We start from the raw sequence: 20,042 nt of genomic DNA, 5'->3' as shown, positions 1-20,042 counted from the left end.
GTGCAGCACTTTGAAAAGAAAACTTCAAGGATCAGGTCCCCACAATGTATTGCCAGTGGGGAGGCCTTTGATTCACCTGTTCTGCCATCATCTTAGAAACACGAGGTATAATTTTAAAGGCCGCCCCAGTGCTAAGGGACCAAACGAATTAACCCTGGAACCAGCCCCAGCAACCCTGGGCACACTGCCAGGGAACCTTTGGTACTGCCGGGGTAGTACACTCCCCCGGGCGCTGCACTCATCCAAGCTACCCTGGAGGTCTGCTCGCTAGGCCCAGCCCCAAACCACCAGATTGCCTGCGTAAACCCCGCCCATTGATTTTCTTTTGTCAGAGTGGCTGAAGATCTGGTCTGAAAACTCAGTTGTGCATCTGGAGAGATCCAGGCTGGTTTTCAGTCAGAGCCTGACACTCTGACAACTTATGAGAAAATAAATACCCACTATGTATGTCAAAGTAAGTGTATACCAATGTAATTATGTATATCGATTCACAATGCATGCCAATGTAATTACGTATGTCTACTCACTATGTAAAGGTCAGTGGCAGGCTGAAGGATTGAAAAACTTTTAAAGACTAACAGAAGGTTATTAAAAATGTAATTAAAAGAGCAAGGTAAATTATGACAGAAATCTAGCACAAAATATAAAAACAGATGGCAAAAGATTCTATAAGTAAGAGAGTAGCCAAAGTCAATGTTGGTCCCTTAGAGGATGAGACTGGAGAGTTAATAATGGGGAACACAGAAATGGCACAGACACTAAGTCAATATTTTGCCTAGGTTTTCATGGTGGAGGACATGAGAACCATCCTAATAGCAACAGGTAATTCAAATTGTGAAAAAGGAGGAATGTAAACAATCGCCATCACTAGGGAAAAGGTACTGAGCATGCTATTAGGATTAAAGGCAGGCATGTTCCCTGGGCCTGATGGCCTAACATTCTAGGGTCTTAACAGCAGAGACAGTGGGAATGGTGGTTATACTATTCCAAAATTCCCTGGATTTTGGAAAGGTTCCAGTGGATAACAAAAAGGCTAATGTAACACCCCAAAAAGGAAGAAAGGCAGAAAGTGGGAAATTATAGACAGTTAAGTTTAACGTCTGTTGTTGGGAAACTGTTGGAATCCATTATTAAGGAAGTAGTAACGGGACATTTCGAAAGTCAAAACGCAATCCATCAGAATCAGCATAGTTTTATGAAGGGTAAATAGTGTTTGACTAATTTGCTGGAATTCTTCAAAGGAGTAACAAGCAAAGTGGAGAATGTGAGTCTGTGACTGTCGTGTATCTGGACTTTTAGAAGGTATTTGATAAGGTACTTTAATGCGTAAGGTGTAGTCCCATGGGATTAGGCTAATATATTATTTTGGATAGAGGATTAGTTTACCAACAGAAACCAGAGAGAGGGATAAACTAGATTTTACTAGTTGGCAAGCTGTAATCAGTGGTGTGCCACAGAGTTCGATCCTTGGGCCCCAACAATTTACAATTTGGATGTATAGATAGAATGTACTATAGGCAAATTTGAAAACCACTATAAAGTAGGTGGGAAACCATAGAATAGGATCCCTGCAGTGCATGAGGAGGCTATTCAGCCCATTGAGTCTACACCGACTCTCTAAAAAAGCATCCTACCCAGGTCAACCAAGTCAAAGGGTCATGAATCTGTGGAATTCTCTACCCCAGAGTGCAGTGGACACCAGAACACTAAACAAATTTGAGGAGAAGATAAGTTTTAATTAGTAGTTGGATGACGGGTTATTGAGGAGTGGGCAGGAAGGTGGAGATGAGGCTGAGATGAGATCAGCCATGATTGTACTGAATGGCAGAGCAGGTTCGAGGGGCTCAATTCCCTACTTTTTCCTCCTCGTCCTTGTGCATAACAATGATGAGGATATAACCCTAGGAGGAGTGGTGTTAAAATTTGCAATTATACCAAAATAACTAGTATATTCTTTAAATGAAACAGATCATTGCAAAAGATAGTAATGGGAGAACAAATTTAATGTCAGCAGGTGTGAGGTAATGAAATTTTGGTTGAAAAAGTAACAGCCCGTAATTATACTCTGAATGGATGTAGCCTTGGCACTGTGGAAGAGAAGAGATTGGGGAGTACAGACTCAGAGGCCATTAAACGCTGCATCTGGCTTGCTGAGTAATTGCAGCATTTTCGTTCCATTTTGTTTTATTTCATTAAGATAATGTCTGGTATGGGGAAATACAAGTACAAAGAGACACTGTGATCATGTGAGAAGTGAAAATATGAAAGGATGGGACAGGCTAGATAGAGGCAGACTTCTTGCAATAGTTGTAGGCTCAATACCAAGGGTCAGTGATAAAAATACAAAGCTTCAATTTGAATTCTGTTGGGAATTGTGGAGGTGCATGACAAACACCCACAGCTTTGCTGATGTGACATACAGGCCATTTTAATTCCTGGGCCTCATTAATGTTTGAAAGATAGTGCCTTCAGCCAACTCACCCATGCAACGTGCTCAACTTCTATGTGAGGTAGCATCCCCTACATTGCATCTTCTGGTGAAAAATTCCCTGGAGAGTTGAATTGAAGAATTGGGGGTGTCCTCCGCTTTCCTTGGAAAGCCCAGTGGAAGAAGTGATGACATGAAACAAGGTGAAAATACACCAGAACAACCCAAACAAACTGCTGTCAGATTCACCAGAACAGATATGGCAGATTTGGTCAATGCAAGTAAAATCACCACCAAGACCCAAGTTTAATGTAGAAAGAATATTAATGACCTCACAGGAGTGGCAAAACTGAGTACATTTATTCATTTTTCTGATTAACACCTCACAAGACTTATCTCCCACCATCTCAAAGCCATTTCAATTATGACCACTCTTCTGCCGCATTTTTCAACATATATTCACAAATACTAAAATACACCCCTGGCTTACTCTAAACACATTTGCTTCTTCCCCTCTTCCCACTGCACATGCATATGCTTAAGTCCCATACATTTTAACTAGTAAGCCATAATACTCACACTCTCTTTCCACAGGGCAAGACCACACATAATACCAGGGAGAGGAAAAGGACAGCTGGAGGACTTAATATCATCACTCTCACACAGGGAAAACAGAAAGCCCTGGATATTACAAGCCCAGGCACAGTCATGAGAATCAGGAAAGAAATTGGTGCATATCCCAAGAAGGTTGCATGCTTTTTCCTTGTATTCCTTCAATCAACTCAGCTCGGGTATAACAAACTTAGCAACTACAACTTGCATTCTCAACACAGTTGATCACATACAGTTTCTGTCTCCCCTTCTAACTTTGTGTTTCTTGAAAGGCCTATTCAACTTCAAGAGGCTCCTGCATCAGAATTGACTTTGGGGGAAGACAGTGTTATATAGTCCAGACTGCCACAATTTCCTGTGTCAAGATGATCAGTTTGAACATCAAGCCAGCTGCCAAATCTTGGATTCTGAAACTAAAGTGAATTTTTAAAATATTTATTCGTGGGACATGGGTGTCACTGGCTGGCCAGTATTTATTGCCCAATAAATGAATCTCCTGTAATTGCCTGAGACAACATTCTTGCATGCATCGTAAGGTCTGCTATTGAGATGATCATGTTTGCAGAAGAGTCTTCAAACAGGAAAAAGGTAAAGTGCTACTTTGTCCTAAATCTGGTCATAAAACACAGGGGACAAAAGATCTATGCATGTCTATTCACTCATTAAAATTTGGTAGACAATCCGATGTTGGCTATGATGGGCCATCTGGTTATAATTACTACTGGAAAAATCTGGCATCTGGAGGGGGTGGAACATATGGGCGACACGGTAGCACAGTGGTTAGCACTGCTGCTTCACAGCTCCAGGGACCTGGGTTCGATTCCCGCCTCCGGTCACTGTCTGTGTGGAGTTTGCACATTCTCCTCGTGTCTGCGTGGGTTTCCTCCAGGCGCTCCGGTTTCCTCCCACAGTCCAAAGATGTGCGGGTTAGGTGGATTGGCCATGCTAAAAATTGCCCCTTAATGGCCTGAGATGCGTAGGTTAGAGGGATGAGCGGGTAAAATATGTAAGGATATGGGGGTAGGGCCTGGGTGGGATTGTGGTCGGTGCAGACTCGATGGGCCTCTTGGCCTCTTTCTGCACTGTAGGGTTTCTATGATTTCTATGATATACTGGTGACGAAGATGATGAGTATGATGAATATGATGATATGAAGAAGAGCAGGATGATGAAACAGAAGAGAAAACTGACAGAGGCTGAAGATGCCATTAAGAGTTATAGTGATATATTTGACGGGATCAGATAAGTGAAGCTGGGTGTTGTTGTGTCAGCATGGACAAGATGGGTAAATGGCCCCCTTCTGTGCTGTATCATTTAGAAGAAATTAAAAAGTCCATGGCAACTGTTAAAATTTCTGTGAGATGGCTGGAATTTCCCAACCCGCCTGCCGCACCCATCTACCTCCACCCCGCAGCTTCCCCGTGGCGGGGCCAGTGAGCCACTGAAATCTCCATTTACTTCAGCGGCACCGAAAGATCTTGCTGGTGTGAAGGGCTGGAAAATTCTATCCAATATGTGTTTGCAGCAAGCTCTGCTTTTATTTTAAAAAGGATAAAATTTCTGACTATGAATGTGTAAGTAGTTACAGCATTTCTTTTGTTTGAAAGCCTGTCTTTAAAAAGTATATGAGATTGTCTTTGATGTTGGCAGTACTCATTATTCCGTGCACAGAGCTAAAAGCCTCTGGAGTCTGTTCTTGGATGCACAAAGTATACAGGCGTATCCTCTTTTAAGTTGGTTAATTGTTTGCTCCATGGATTTATAACATGCAAATTATTTTTCAAGGTATGAGTCATGTTTTAGGCTTTTGTACTGATTTAAACCATATGAATATTCCTTGAGTTTATAACTTGGGAATATCACAAATTTTGACACTTTGCATTCAATAACCCATTTCTTGGATCATTTTCTAAATGGTGTCAACTGTGAATGTAATTAAGTATGTTCATTCCAATTAAGATTTAGAATTGGAAAAAAACAACTTTAAATTACACTTTAAAAATGCTGGTGTGGATTTATTTTAACTAAAGCTCATTGTGAAACACAGTCTATTGGTTCAATCTGAATTTTTCAAAGCACTTTTTGGATTATGGAAAAAGTGCTATTTCTTTATGCAGTTTAAATTAAAAATGTATAATCTTGTTTTAAATTTACAAAGCACTGTCTTCTTAATTCATTCCAGCATATCTAAGATCTGAGATTGCAGTTTACCCATCCACAGATCCTCAGGTTTTTATAAAGAACAAAGAAAATTACAGCACAGGGACAGGCCCTTCAGCCCTCCAAACCTGCACCAACCATGCTGCCTGACTGAACTAAAACCCCTTACCCTTCCGGGGACCATATCCCACTATTCCCATCCTATTTATGTATTTGTCAAGACGCCCCTTGAAAGTCACTATCGTATCTGCTTCCACTACCTCCCCTGGCAGAGAGTTCCAGGCACCCACCGCCCTCTGTGTTTTAAAAAAAACTTGCCTCGTACATCTCCTTTAAACCTTGCCCCTCACAACTTAAATCTATGCCCCCCCCCCAGGAATTGACTCTTCCATCCTGGGAAAAAGCTTCTGACTATCCACTCTGTCCATGCCCCTCATAATCTTGTAGACTTCTATCAGGTCGCACCTTAACCTCCGTCATTCCAGTGAGAACAAACCAAATTTCTTCAACCTCTCCTCATAGCTAATGCCCTCCATCCCAGGCAACATCCTGGTAAATCTTTTCTGTACCCTCTCCAAAGCCTCCACATCATTCTGGAAGTGTGGAGAACAGAATTGAACACTATATTAGAAGTGCAGCCTAACTAAGGTTCTACAAAGCTGCAACATGACTTGTCAATTTTTAAACTCAATGCCCCAGCCTATGAAGGCAAGAATGCCGTATGCCTTCTTGATGACCTTCTCCACCTGTGTTGCCACTTTCAGTGACCTGTGTACCTGTACATCCAGATCCTTCTGCCTATCAATACTCATAAGGGTTCTGCCATTTACTGTATATTTCCCACCTGTATTAGACCTCCCAAAATGCATTACACCTCACATTTGTCTGGATTAAACTCCATCTGCCATCTCTCCGCCCAAGTCTCCAATCGATCTGTATCCTCTGATGGTCCTCATTGCTATCTGCAATTCCACCAACCTTTGTGTCGTCTGCAAATTTACTAATCAAACCAGTTACATTTTCTTCCAAATCATTTTTATATATATAAACAGCAAAGGTCCCAGCACTGATCCCTGAGGAACGACACTTGTCACAGCCCTCCATTCAGAAACACACCCTTCCACTGCTACCCTCTGTCTTCTATGACCAAGCCAGTTGTGTATCCATCTTGCCAGCTCACTTCTGATCCCGTGCAACTTTACCTTCTGTACCAGTCTGCCATGAGGGACCTTGTCAAAAGCCTTACTGAAATCCATGTAGACAAATCCACTGTTCTACCCTCATCAATCATCTTCGTCACTTCCTCGAAAAACTCGACCAAGTTAGTGAGACACACCTCCCGTTCACAAAACCATGTTGCCCCTTGCTAATACGTCCACTTATTTCCAAGTCGGAGTAAATCCTGTCTCGAAATATCCTCTCCAATAATTTCCCTACCACTGACGTAAGGCTCTCCGGCCTGTAATTACCTGGATTTTCCTTGCTACCCTTCTTAAACAAAGGAACAACATTGGCTATTCTCCAATCCTCTGGGATTATAGTAAAAAATAACTTTGCATGCAGTATATACCTCCCTGGAAGGCAAGATGCTGCCTTTGGCAGGCTGATCTTGTCGATTCTGGCAAAGATTGAGAGGAGGCAGCAACACTTAGGGGTGATCAAAGATTGAGCCCATTCTAAAATCACTCCAGGGCCAATAAGAATGGTTAGGCAGATCAATTAGCCATTTTAAATTGCCTTTTGGTTTAATGTTATAAGTTTCATTTGTGATTTGTTTTTGTTTTGGACAGTTCCCCTTTATGACCCCTTTTACTTTGTCCCTCAGTTTGATAAATTTAATTTAATTAGTTAACCAATCACTAATGCCGATTTGCTGTCATCATGTACACAAATGGGAATATCTGCATAATGGTGAACTTGAAGCATTTCCCCAGGTCAGTTCTTATTTGTATCTTCCATTGTCGAAAAGCTTAAAGTGTGACGTAGAAGCTGGAAAGGGAAGAGTCCAAGAAATCTTCAGAGGAGGTTTTACACTCTGAGAAAGTACTGTTACACAAAATATTTTCACCCTCTACCAGCTCAGACACACCCAGCGAGGTGTGTCTGATGAAGAACACTGGAAAGATGGAGACTGAGGAGAGACCTGATAGAGGTCTACAAAATTATGAGAGGCATAAACAGACTGGATACTGAGAGGGTTTTTCCAAGGGTGGAAGTGTCAATTACAAGGGGGCACAGGTTCAGGGTGAGAGGGGGAAAGTTTAAGGGAGATGTGCAGGGGAAGTTTTTCACGCAGAGTGGTGGGTGCCTGGAACGCGCTGCCAAAGGAAGCAAGCACATTCGCAACATTTAAGAGGCATCTGGATGGGTACATGAATAGGGAGGGACTAGAAGGATACAGACTGAGTAAGGGCAGAAGGATTTTTGTTTTAGTTTAGTTAGGGCATTATGATCGGCACAGGCTTGGAGGGCCGAAGGCCTGTTCCTGTGCTGTACTTTTCTTTTTTCTTTCTTCTAAGTCAGCAGGAGCGGATGTCAGAGGTAGAGACAACAGTAGAAGTTCCCATTGAAGGAAGCAGGACACGCCTAGCTCTGCTCAGCTGCATTCTGAAGCTAAGCCTAGGGGCTTTTTCACAGGGGACTATTCCGGAGCAGCAATAAAAAAAGTGAAGTTTTATCAGCATTTCCAGAGGCATTGCACATTTTTGGAGAGAGATTGGAGGAGTATATCTCAAATGCAAGTGCCATGACAGCTCAGGACTTTATGCTGATCTCCACCTCCATGGAAAGAGCGGCCATCTGCTTAGGACATCAAATGTAGCAGGTAACTGAGTGCATGCTGACCCTGACCAATAAACTGCATACTCAATCTACCATTTTAAACAGAATGGAGGAAAACCTCAAATTGGCCATTGGGAACCATGCTGCAATGAACTGCTCTCCATCTCTTGGCAAACAGGGAAGTGTGGGTGAGCCATGAGAAGAAAATTGGGAAAAGATGGAAATACAGGAGCAGTGTCTCTGCGCAAAGGCTGCCCTACTTCTTGTTCCTTCTTCTCTTTCACCCATCAGACTGCGCTCCACATGATGCCTCCTATCCCAATGATGAAGTCTGCACACAATTACAGATAGGGCATTCGTTGGGTTCTCATCAACCCCAAAATCCAGAGGACATCTGACATGGATATCTCAGCTGTTAGAGCAGAGTGTCTCTTTCTTTGCTGAAGCCACCAACGAAGAAGTAATAGAAAAAGGGAAACTCATTTTAGTTGCACAAAGGAATTCACTTGGGTGATAATAAAATTGCCAGTGTGTTAATATATTATAAAATGTGAATGAATTATGCACATTTTTTTCATATTTTCATTCTACAGTCATCTCCAATGTTGTCTCCAGCCTTCCAAAAAGACATTAGCCTTGAGGGGAGTAGTATGGAAGACAAGGGATTTCTGGGAATGATTTATTTTGGGTGCAGTAGGAAGTGGGTTCAGCAAAGTTGTAGAACATATTCCACACAAATTATCTGAATAATGCCTGAATAATCCCACCGCCATTTTCTCAGCTAGCGAGGTGAGTGCCTGCAAGTACCTGGACACTTCAAACTCCTCCTAATCTTGCCTCTTCTCCCCTGAGGATACAAAGTGGTCCTGACCTTCCTCCACCTGCAGGTACATTCTTCTCCACAACACCGTGTTGTGCAAGGTACCACAAGTCACTATCATTCTGGAGACTCTTGCTGGTACATACCAAAAGGCACCTCAGATTTGTCCAGACAGTTAAATTGCATCTTCAGCAAACTTAAGTGCCCTTGGCTATGGTGGTATTTTTTCTTTGGTAATAGTAGGGCTGCTCACAGCTGTTACCAGCCATTCCTTTATACGGTAGCCTTTACATTCACTCACTCTATTTCAATGTACAAAGATGTGACTGCATGGCGTAGAATTAAGGCACCATGGCACCTTCCATAACATCATGCACAGACCTTCCAGTGGTCCAGATGAATATTGATGGATTTTTGTTTTTATTCGTTGGATGTTGGCATCGCTGGCTGGGCCAGTATTTATTGCCCATCCCTAACTGCCCTGATAAGCCATTGCCGTGGATTTGGAGTCACTGGTAGGCCAGACCTCCTCCCCTGAAGGACATGAGTAAACCAGATGGATTTATATGACAATCTGCGATGGTTTTATCATCATTAGACTTTTAGACCCCAGATTTTTATTGATTTCAAATTTCACTATCTGCCGTGGTGGCATTTGAACTCGTGTCCCCAAAACATTACCCTGGATCTCTGGACTACTAGTCAAATGACAATAGCACTTAGTTTAGGATAATTGATAGCTAAGGGGAAATGACACTTAGCAAAAATTATCCACAAGGTTGTTACCAGTAAATGGACAGTTGGAGAATCTTTTAAATCCATACACTGTAGTTTTTTTGTATAATACATTATCATTTTCTTTGCGATATGATGGTGTATACTATACTCCAAACACAATTCCCTAGCTAGCAACTCCATCCCTTACCTTGGCAATTATTTGAGACTAAACTAGACTGTTCCCAACCTCAGTATCATATTTGACCACATATCCACACCACCACTAAGGTCATCTATTTCCACTTCCATAATAATCCATATTTAATTGTCACTATTCCAAAGGGTCATAATGAATTTTAGAACTATAATTATCATTCCTGCAGTGAATTTTCATAGTAAGAAGTTTAACAACACCAGGTTAAAGTCCAACAGGTTTATTTGGTAGCAAAAGCCACACAAGCTTTCGGAGCTGCAAGCCCCTTCTTCAGGTGAGTGGGAATTCTGTTCACAAACAGAGCATATAAAGACACAAACTCAATTTACATGAATAATGGTTGGAATGCGAATACTTACAACTAATCAAGTCTTTAAGAAACAAAACAATGTGAGTGGAGAGAGCATCAAGACAGGCTAAAAAGATGTGTATTGTCTCCAGACAAGACAGCCAGTGAAACTCTGTGGGGGTTACAAATAGTGTGACATGAACCCGATATCCCGGTTGAGGCCGTCCTCGTGTGTGCGGAACTTGGCTATCAGTTTCTGCTCAGCGACTCTGCGCCGTCGTGTGTCGCGAAGGCCGCCTTGGAGAACGCTTACCCGAATATCAGAGGCCGAATGCCCGTGACCGCTGAAGTGCTCCCCAACAGGAAGAGAACAGTCTTGCCTGGTGATTGTCGAGCGGTGTTCATTCATCCGTTGTCGCAGCGTCTGCATAGTTTCCCCAAAGTACCATGCCTCGGGACATCGATGACATTTTCTTCCTTTGGACTCATGGTGAACAATCACTGAAACAACTCTATGATGACATCAACAAGTCACGGGCATTCGGCCTCTGATATTCGGGTAAGCGTTCTCCAAGGCGGCCTTCGCGACACACGACGGCGCAGAGTCGCTGAGCAGAAACTGATAGCCAAGTTCCGCACACACGAGGACGGCCTCAACCGGGATATCGGGTTCATGTCACACTATTTGTAACCCCCACAGAGTTTCACTGGCTGTCTTGTCTGGAGACAATACACATCTTTTTAGCCTGTCTTGATGCTCTCTCCACTCACATTGTTTTGTTTCTTAAAGACTTGATTAGTTGTAAGTATTCGCATTCCAACCATTATTCATGTAAATTGAGTTTGTGTCTTTATATGCTCTGTTTGTGAACAGAATTCCCACTCACCTGAAGAAGGGGCTTGCAGCTCCGAAAGCTTGTGTGGCTTTTGCTACCAAATAAACCTGTTGGACTTTAACCTGGTGTTGTTAAACTTCTTACTGTGTTTACCCCAGTCCAACGCCGGCATCTCCACATTGTGAATTTTCATTGCATTCATTCTATACATGTAATATCCTTTCTATAGTATGGGGGGCTCAGAGCGACACATGCAGCAACTATATTTTAACCAATGTTTTGTGAAAATTAAATATCACCTTTGATAATTATATTCAATGCCACATGCATAAAACCCAGAACTCTATTTGCCTTTTTATTGTTTGTTCAATCTGCACTTTAAAGATTTATGTATCTACAGACACACTTCTCTCTTTTACATTGTTAAGAACAATTTATGGCAAAATCCCCTTCTCTGCAAATTTTCCAAATGTGGTCATACACCTCATGTATCTACCATCTATCCTCCAATATGCTAACCTACCTCATAACCTGAAATCTATCTTTCTTCCTCAATTTATTATTTTTCAAATTCAGTATCATCAGCAAACTTTGATATAATTTCTTGATACCTAATTTCAAATATTTCCTTTTTGGAGAAAAGGAGGGGGCAGATCCTCTGCTGGACTACTTTGTCATATTTCCCAATGTTTTTACAATGTGAAGTGTTGCCTGGGCAGGTTCCATTTACAGTAATAGTAAAGGACATCTCCCTTCTGGTGAACCATAGTGGGATGGGCGGTGAAAGTGTCAAGTGCATCGATCAGATACTTAAGCCAAGATCACAAAACTCCCATTAGTCAAGCACAACTCCCATTAGTCCTTCACAGTACCATGCTGGCTGAACTGCTTAGTTCATGCTGTTCTCAGAGTTTACTAATTTCAGTCCCTATTATGGAATTCAGAAATTAACCCACAATCAAAGCAAACCGACTAGCCGATAAATTTTATGACTCATCATTTAGCTTGCATATTATGGGATTGATATAATTTGTAATAACCTCTCCTCTAATTGGTTGAATCAATGTATTGATTTGAATTTTTAGTTTCTAAATAGCTACAGAGAAAAAATAATGACTTAATCACCAAACCCACATTACAATAAAAAGTTCAGAAGAAGTCATATTGAACTCAAAATGTTAACTCTGTTACTCTTCCCACAAGTGTGATTGTAGGTTAGGTCTGAAGAAATAAACATGTCTTTACTTGTATGGATTTGTTTTCTTTGGAAGGCAAACATTTGAGAATTTTGTACCTGATGTTGCAGAGTTTGGACCTGATCTTTAACAATGGTCAGTTCCAACTCTGTCTTCTGATTATCATGTTGATGCTTCAGGATTTCCTGGAAATTCTGTTGCTGCTGCTGTTTCTTCAAATTCAGTTCATTTCTCAGCTCCTCTTCAATTTGTCTGGGTAAATAACAAACATAAATATTTCCTACACAAGCAAAAATACTGAAGTGTAATTAGATTTTCTGATGGCAACTGCAGGGTTCTAGGAAAGCATAAGCACAATTAGAAGGATGGTACTGATTAACACATAGATGTTTATAGCGCATAAGAAGACTATTCATCTCATCAAATCCGTGCACATAGTTTACGAGAGAAATTCAAATCTAATTTCATTAAATCCATGTCCACTCAATTTACTCTATTTGAATGGCATTGGTACCATTTCTATTCAGATGAAGGCTGCTTTTTAGCATATTTATTTGATTGAGCTACCACTTGCCTTAATGCTCCATATCTTGAATCCTTTCCTCCCATACAGGCCTAGAAAGGAAAATTAAGCAGAATGCAGAACACGTGGCCGATCTGATACCACCAAATTGCCCCTTTAGCCTCTGAAGTTGAATGTCCCGTCCAGACAGTCAATACAGTCCAGAAAGGTTCTGTAACAATGTTCTCAACCAGAGCTAGTAAACCCTAAATTGGTTAGAACTGATTCTGACAGTATAACATAATGAATTATAAGATGTAGAAGTTAAGTTAAACAGAAAAAGCAGTCCATCTCTCTCTCCCTTTCCCATTATTTCCACAGGTTAAATCCTACTTGCACTCTATTATTTCTATACTTTTCTCTTCACCACTTTCCTTTTCTCTCACTCATACCCTCATACTTACAAAGTTTCACTTCCCTATTCTTTTCCCAACTTAATCCAGTGCTCTTTCCTCACCCATTGCTTCTTATCCACCCTTCCTCTTAGCCACCAAGCTTTCAATGTTAAGACACAGCTAGAGTTGTTTTATAGTTTTAAAAAATATTTCAAATTTAATAATGTATTGAGTCACTGATATTATACATATGCTCCACCAAGGGCCATCACATTTAAAACATTTCCCTTTGCTATCTGTGATCTGTACCTCCAGATATCTCAGTGATAACATTTTTATTGTACCTGGGCAGGAGGTAGAAAATTACATTTTTGAAAGAGAGAGGTTAGAGGGGTGGAACAAGATGCTCAAAGGAAGAGAAGGTGCCAGAGGAGTAGGGGGTTGTGATCAGGTGATAAGAGCCGAGGTGAGTGGTGTAAGATGTAACAAAGCAGTGGGGGATCATTCAAGGAGAAGATGTCAATGCCCCTCAGCCAGGTCTCCCTTAAGGGAAATGTCAATGCAATCATCCACAATAAGTTAATGGATGGTCAGGGCCTTGTTCAAAAGCAAAATATGTAGAGTGGTGATGAAAGCTGATTTACTGGTAAAATCCAGAATGGCAGTAGTGAGAGGGTTAAGTAGGATGGGAAGGAGATTGGTGAGACTAGCCCTCAGTGGACACCCTGGATGGGAAGCTGAGCAAGAGAATGGGATGATGCAATTGGAGTTGCTGCTTGCAATGAGCCAATGCTAAATGCCTTGATACAAATTTTGGAGGATGCTAAAAGGGGCATAGAAGAAAGTTTTGGCTTATCTATGAGGGAGTCAAATCTGGGAGAGTGGCAAGGGTCAAGGAGTATTAAAGAGTTGGGGGAGGGAATTGGGCTGGTAGAGTACCTGAGAGGGGAGAAGTAAAAGAAGGCAGGACAATTATATCAGACTTCTTATTTTACGATATTAAAGCTCTTTTTCTTCCTTCTTAGGAGAAAATAATTTTCTTTACGATATTGTTAATTTATTGTGCATTATTACAAAAAGTAAGGAAATTGCTTACAGTATTAACCTTAGGTCAAGAAAGGAGGAATCAGAATTGATTAATTCCAGTTCTGAAGAAAAGACATCAACCTGAAATGTTAACTCTCCCTCCACAGATACTGCCAGACCTGCTGAATATTTCCAACACATGCTGGGCCCTATTTTACCATTTTGATTCTAAGTGCTGGACAGACCTGAAACTGGGAGTGTTTCAGATCCGACTTTTAGACCCGTTCTGAGGCACCCCCAAATGCACTCTGCCTGCAAAAACATCTGCGAGTCCGAATCGTGCTGCAGAAGCCTGTGGGTGGGGCTTAACGCGCCCAAAATCCTGTAGCTCTGATCGGTGCCTCCAACAGCGCATGCGCAAAAAAAATCATAGAATGTTACTCCCCTGCCACATCCCTCCTGGGCCGGATAATGCCTCCCATAGACCCCCACAAACATTGGCCCACCCCCACAATATTACTGACCCCCTCATTCCCCCACACCCCTGCCACCCGGTCCGATCACGGGCCCCTCCTCCCCTTCCGATCACCCATCTGAACCTTGAACTCTCAACTCGAATAAATTTCAGTAAAATGACTGCTTGGGACTATCTATTTAAACTCTCAGGCAGAGTGGCAGTGGACCCCCCTTCCCCCGCACTGATCACAGGCAGAGTGGCAGCAGACCCCCTTCCCCCCCACTGATCACAGGCAGAGTGGCAGCAGACCCCCTTCCCCCCCACTGATCACAGGCAGAGTGGCAGCAGACCCCCTTCCCCCCACTGATCACAGGCAGAGTGGCAGTGGACCCCCTTCCCCCGCACTGATCACAGACAGAGTGGCAGTGGACCCCCCTTCCCCCGCACTGATCACAGGCAGAGTGGCAGCGAATCCCCTCCCCCCCACCACTGATCTCAGGCAGAGTGGCAGCAGACTCACTCCCCCCTGCCGATATCAAGCAGAGAACCGTCAGACGTTAGGCACTTACCTCCTCACTAATGGAGTGCCCAAATTGGACTTTTATGGAGCATCTCTGTTCCAATGGGCAAACACGGTTGTAAAGGGGGAAGTGCCGATAACGTTGGACATGCAGCCCATTAAGTCAATTTAAATGCATGCAAATGCATTTAAATGGCCATCGCATTCATTTCGGGCGTGATCCCGATTTTCGGGCCTTGGTAAAGGGGGAACTGTCATGGAGGCGGGCGTGGATCACGCTACTCACCTCATGCCCACTTTTACCAAGTTTTCGCGCCCGGAAACGCAACGTGATGGTACAATCAGGCCCGCTGTCTTTATTTCTGAGTTCCAGCACCTGCAGTATTTTATTCTTGTATCAGAAAGGATTAGTCTGTTTAAAGCCCAGCCCTGCATACTATAATTTATGGATGGAATTTTGGGCGTTTAGGAGTTAGTTCCTACAATTTAAAAGTTAAAACATTCAAAAACTAAAGTTTAAATCTGCCTGTTGTAGTAAATTTCATCCAGATCAAGAACAAACACATCGGGGAGGATCGTCTCTCTCAAGGTGAGTGGAGTGAGTCAAGAAATTCTCTGGCTCATCAAACTTGATGCAATTTTCCATCCAACGGGTGGGCACGGGATGAAGTTGGGTCCACTGACCATGAACACAGATTAGAGGCAGCCTCTGAGGTTGCTGAGTGTCAAAGTGGGCTGTTCAAAAGGCCTGTCTTGTTTCTCTGGGATCTTCTCCAGTGGATTTGTTGAATTTTAAGCTCTCTATCCTTCACCCCATTACCCACTTCCCATGCCCCCATGCCACCCACCCCATGGCCCTCACAGCCTCAATGGCAACTTAATACCAACTCATGCCAATCCCTGATCCCCACCCATCCCCATGGTCCCTTAGTTACCAGTCCAACTTAATGCCAACTCATGCCCCTCAACACTTTGCCTTTATACCCTCCATGCCATTTTATCCAGTATCCACCATAGACCAGCCTCAGGAGCCACACCGAGATAAAATAAATGTCTAAATATCAATTATAGTTGTCATTATATTGAAAAAGCCTCCATTTTATGAAAGCCCATTTAAAATGTTTAAATCCCTTCTAGTATTTGATTTGCTGTCATTGTCCAAAATTCCCTAGATTCTGGAAAGGTCCCAACAGATTGGAAAACTGCAAATGTAGCTCCATTATTCAAGAAAGGAAGGGAGACACAAAGTAGGAAACAATAGGCCAGTTAGTTAAACATCTGTCATTGGAAAAATGCTAGAATCCGTTATTAAGGAGGTAATAGCAGGATGTATAGAAAAATAATAATACCATCAGAAAAAATCAACATGAAAGGGCAATTGTATCTGACAAAATTATTAGAATGCAGTGTGGATAAAGGGAAATCAGTAGATGTAGTGCATTTGGATGTCAAAGGCATTCATTAATTGACACATAAAAAGTTGCTTCACAAATAACAGTTCATTGCATTTAGGGGTGAGAACATGGATAGAGGATTGAATAACTAACAGGAAACAAAGTCAAAATAAATGGGTCATTGTCAGGTTGGTAAACTGTAACTAATACAGTGCTGGAGCGAATCATATTTTCCTATTACAACCAATGTAAAAGCTTTAGTAGGACCTTTCCTGTCAGAAACAAAGCATGAACACACTACACATTATAAGTTTAAATACTGTAAATTTCTAAATTACTATATTTGTAAATGAAATAACTCTTAAAATAAAATAAACGAAAAAAGGTAGAATAAATGTGCTAACTCTCTCTGCTCACCACCTCTCCTGCTTGTTACCTCTTCTGCTCCTTGCTTCCTCTGCTCCCTGACCACAACCACCCCACATCCCAACCCCCCCCCGGCTCGCTGCTGATCATTCTTCCTGACCCTCCCACTGGCTGACCCAGTCCCCTGGTTGGCTTTCTCACTGCTCAGCCTGACTGTGAATATACGCTCCATCAACTGACTGCTGTTAAACCGAAGGTACATCCATCAATAGTACATTCTGGGATTCTCAAAAGGCAAGAATTACATTGCAAATATCTTGGAGGGTTGTGGAGTTGTAGATTACAGGGATTGGGAGAGGTGTGGCCATGGGGGTATTTGAGAACAAGGTTGAAAATCTTAAATCCGAGGCAAAGTTTAGCAATTTTTGCAGTATTGTTTGCCTTTGGGATATGCCTCAGTCCTTCCTTTGCTGAAATCTTTTCAATGCTTTGGTCATCAATTGACCCAAAAACTATGATCCTTCAGTTTCCTTCCTTCCTTCGCTGCTCTCTTGGGTTATTTATTTCTCTTCTTTCAGAAAACAACTGAAAAATCTCTTTCTGAGCTAGCTTTTGGTCATCTCTTTGGTCTTTTCCTCCGTAGCTCTTTCCAACGCTCATTATTCATTTATAAAATGAACTGAAACATTATTTTTATATCATGCCCTAAATGCAACCTGTTTTCGCTATATTACAGTTTTCCTTTTAAAGGGGTCTCGTCTAATGACTCTAGCAAAACATTAAGACCATGAGACATGGGAGCAGAATTAGGCCACTTGGCCCATCGAGTCTGCTCCGCCATTCAATCATGGCTGATATTTTTCTCATCCTCATAGCCCTTTTCCCCATAACCCCTGATCCCCTTATTAATCAAGAACCTATCTATCTCTGTCTTAAAACAGTCAATGACCTGGCCTCCACAGCCTTCTGCGGCAAAGAGTTCCACAGATTCACCACTCTCTGGATGAAGAAATTCCTCCTCATTTCTGTTTTAAAGGATCGTCCCTTTAGCCTGAGGTTGTGCCCTCTGGTTCTAGCTTTTCCTACTAGTGGAAACATAATCTCCACGTCCACTCTATCCAGGCCTCGCAGTATCCTGTAAGGTTCAATAAGATTCCCCCCTCATCCTTCTAAATTCCAGCAAGTACAGACCCAGAGTCCTCAATCGTTTCTCATATGACAAGCTCTTCATTGCAGGGATCATTCTTGTGAACCTTCTCTGGACCTTTTCCAAAGCCAGCACATCCTTCCTTAGATATGGGGTCTAAAACTGCTCACAAAACTCCAAATGTGGTCTGACCAGAGCCTTACACAGCCTCAGAAGTACATTCCTGCTCTTGTATCCTAGCCCTCTCGACATGAATGCCAGCATTGCATTTACCTTCCTAACTGCCGACTGAACTTGTACATCAAGCTTAAGAGAATCTTGAACAATGACTCCCAAGTCTCTTTGTTCTTCTGATTTCCTAAGCATTTTCCCATTTAGAAAATAGTCTATGCTACCATTCCTCCTTCCAAAGTGCATAACCTCACACATTTTCATATTGTATTCCCTCTGCCACTTCTTTGCCTACTTTCCTAGCATGTCCAAGTCCTTCTGCAGCCCCCCACTTCTTCAATACTACCTGTCCCTCTACATACCTTTGTATCAGAGAGTTGGAATAAATGGGTGCTTTTCTGGTTGGCAGTTGGTGACTAGTGGCGTGCCGCAGGGATCGGTGCTGGGGCCTCAACTGTTTACCATATACATAGACGATCTGGAGGAGGGGACCGAGTGTAGGGTAACAAAGTTTGCGGATGATACAAAGATGAGTGGGAAAGCGAATTGCGTGGAGGATGCGGAAAGTCTGCAGAGAGATTTGGATAGGCTAAGTGAGTGGGCGAGGATCTGGCAGATGGAGTATAACGTTGACAAGTGTGAGGTTATCCACTTTGGAAGGAATAATAGTAAAATGGACTATTATTTAAATAGTGAAAAATTACAACATGCTACTGTGCAGAGGGACGTGGGGCATGAATTGCAAAAACTCAGTTTGCAGGTGCAAATGGATCAAGAAGGCAAATAGAATGTTGGCCTTTATCGCGAAGGGGATGGAGTATAAAAGCAGGGAGGTCTTGCTGCAATTGTACAAGGTACTGGTGAGGCCGCAACTGGAATAGTGTGTGCAATTTTGGTCCCCTTATTTGCGGAAGGATGTATTGGCCTTGGAGGGAGTACAGAGAAGGCTCACCAGGTTGATACCGGAGATGGGGGGGGTTAGCTTATGAGGAGAGATTGAGTAGATTTGGCCTGTACTCGTTGGAGTTTAGAAGGCTGAGGGGAGATTTTATAGAGACATATAAGATAATGCAGGGGCTCGACAGAGTAGAGGCAGAGAGATTCTTTCCACTTAGAAAGGAAACAAGAACTAGAGGACTCAGCCTCAAAATAAGTGGGAGCCAGTTTAGGACAGAGTTGAGGAGGAACTTCTTCTCTCAGAGGGTAGTGAATCTCTGGAATTCTCTGCCCATTGAAGCAGTGGAGGCTACCTCGTTAAATATGTTTAAGTCACAGGTAGATAGATTTCTGATCAATAAGAGAATTAAGGGTTATGGGGAGCGGGCGGGTAAGTGGAACTAAACCACTATCAGATCAGCCATGATCTTATTGAATGGAGGGGCAGGCTCGAGGGGCTAGATGGCCTACTCCTGCTCCTATTTCTTATTTCTTATGTTCTTATCATCTGCAAACTTAGCAACAGTGCCTTCAGTTCCTTCTTCCAAATCATTAATGTATGTTGTGAAAAGTTGTGGTCTGAGCACCGACCCCTGAGGCATGCCACTAGTCACTGGCTGCCATCCTGAAAAAGACTCCTTTATCCCCAATCTCTGCCTTCTGCCAGTCAGCCAAACCTCTATCCATGCCAGGATCTTGCCCTTAACACCATGCACTCTTAACTTATTTAGTAGTCTCCTATGCAGCACCTTGTCAAAGGCCTTCTGGAAATCTAAATAAATCACGTCCACTGGTTCTCCTTTATCTAACTTCCTTGTTACCTCCTCAAAGAACTCCAACAGATTTGTCAGACATGACCTCCTCTTGATGAAGCCACAGAGATTGGGAGGGGTGCAGCCATGGAGGTATTTGAGAACAAGGATGAAAATCTTAAATAGAGGTCCCCAACCTCTCGGGTAGATATAAACATAGGTTGTGGAATTAGTATTTTAAGATAGCTCCAGAATGGTTTGAAAGGTTTACCCCAATTACCTACAATACTTTTATCCAATAGCTCATCTAATTCTGGCCTCTT

General features: G+C 42.5%; 1 protein-coding gene across 1 annotated transcript in view; it reads right to left on the bottom strand.

The window, feature by feature from the left end:
* Window positions 1–20,042, bottom strand: part of LOC144496129 (uncharacterized) — a 287,585-nt gene that overhangs the window by 7,925 nt on the left and 259,618 nt on the right. The window contains exon 23 of the mRNA XM_078217113.1: window positions 12,152–12,305. Within this exon, the coding sequence (XP_078073239.1) occupies window positions 12,152–12,305 (154 nt within the window). The remainder of the gene's footprint in view (window positions 1–12,151; window positions 12,306–20,042) is intronic.

The sequence above is a fragment of the Mustelus asterias genome, chromosome 7, assembly GCF_964213995.1.
Source record: "Mustelus asterias chromosome 7, sMusAst1.hap1.1, whole genome shotgun sequence".
NCBI classification, from domain to species: domain Eukaryota; kingdom Metazoa; phylum Chordata; class Chondrichthyes; order Carcharhiniformes; family Triakidae; genus Mustelus; species Mustelus asterias.
This window is presented reverse-complemented; position numbering and strand designations above follow the sequence as displayed.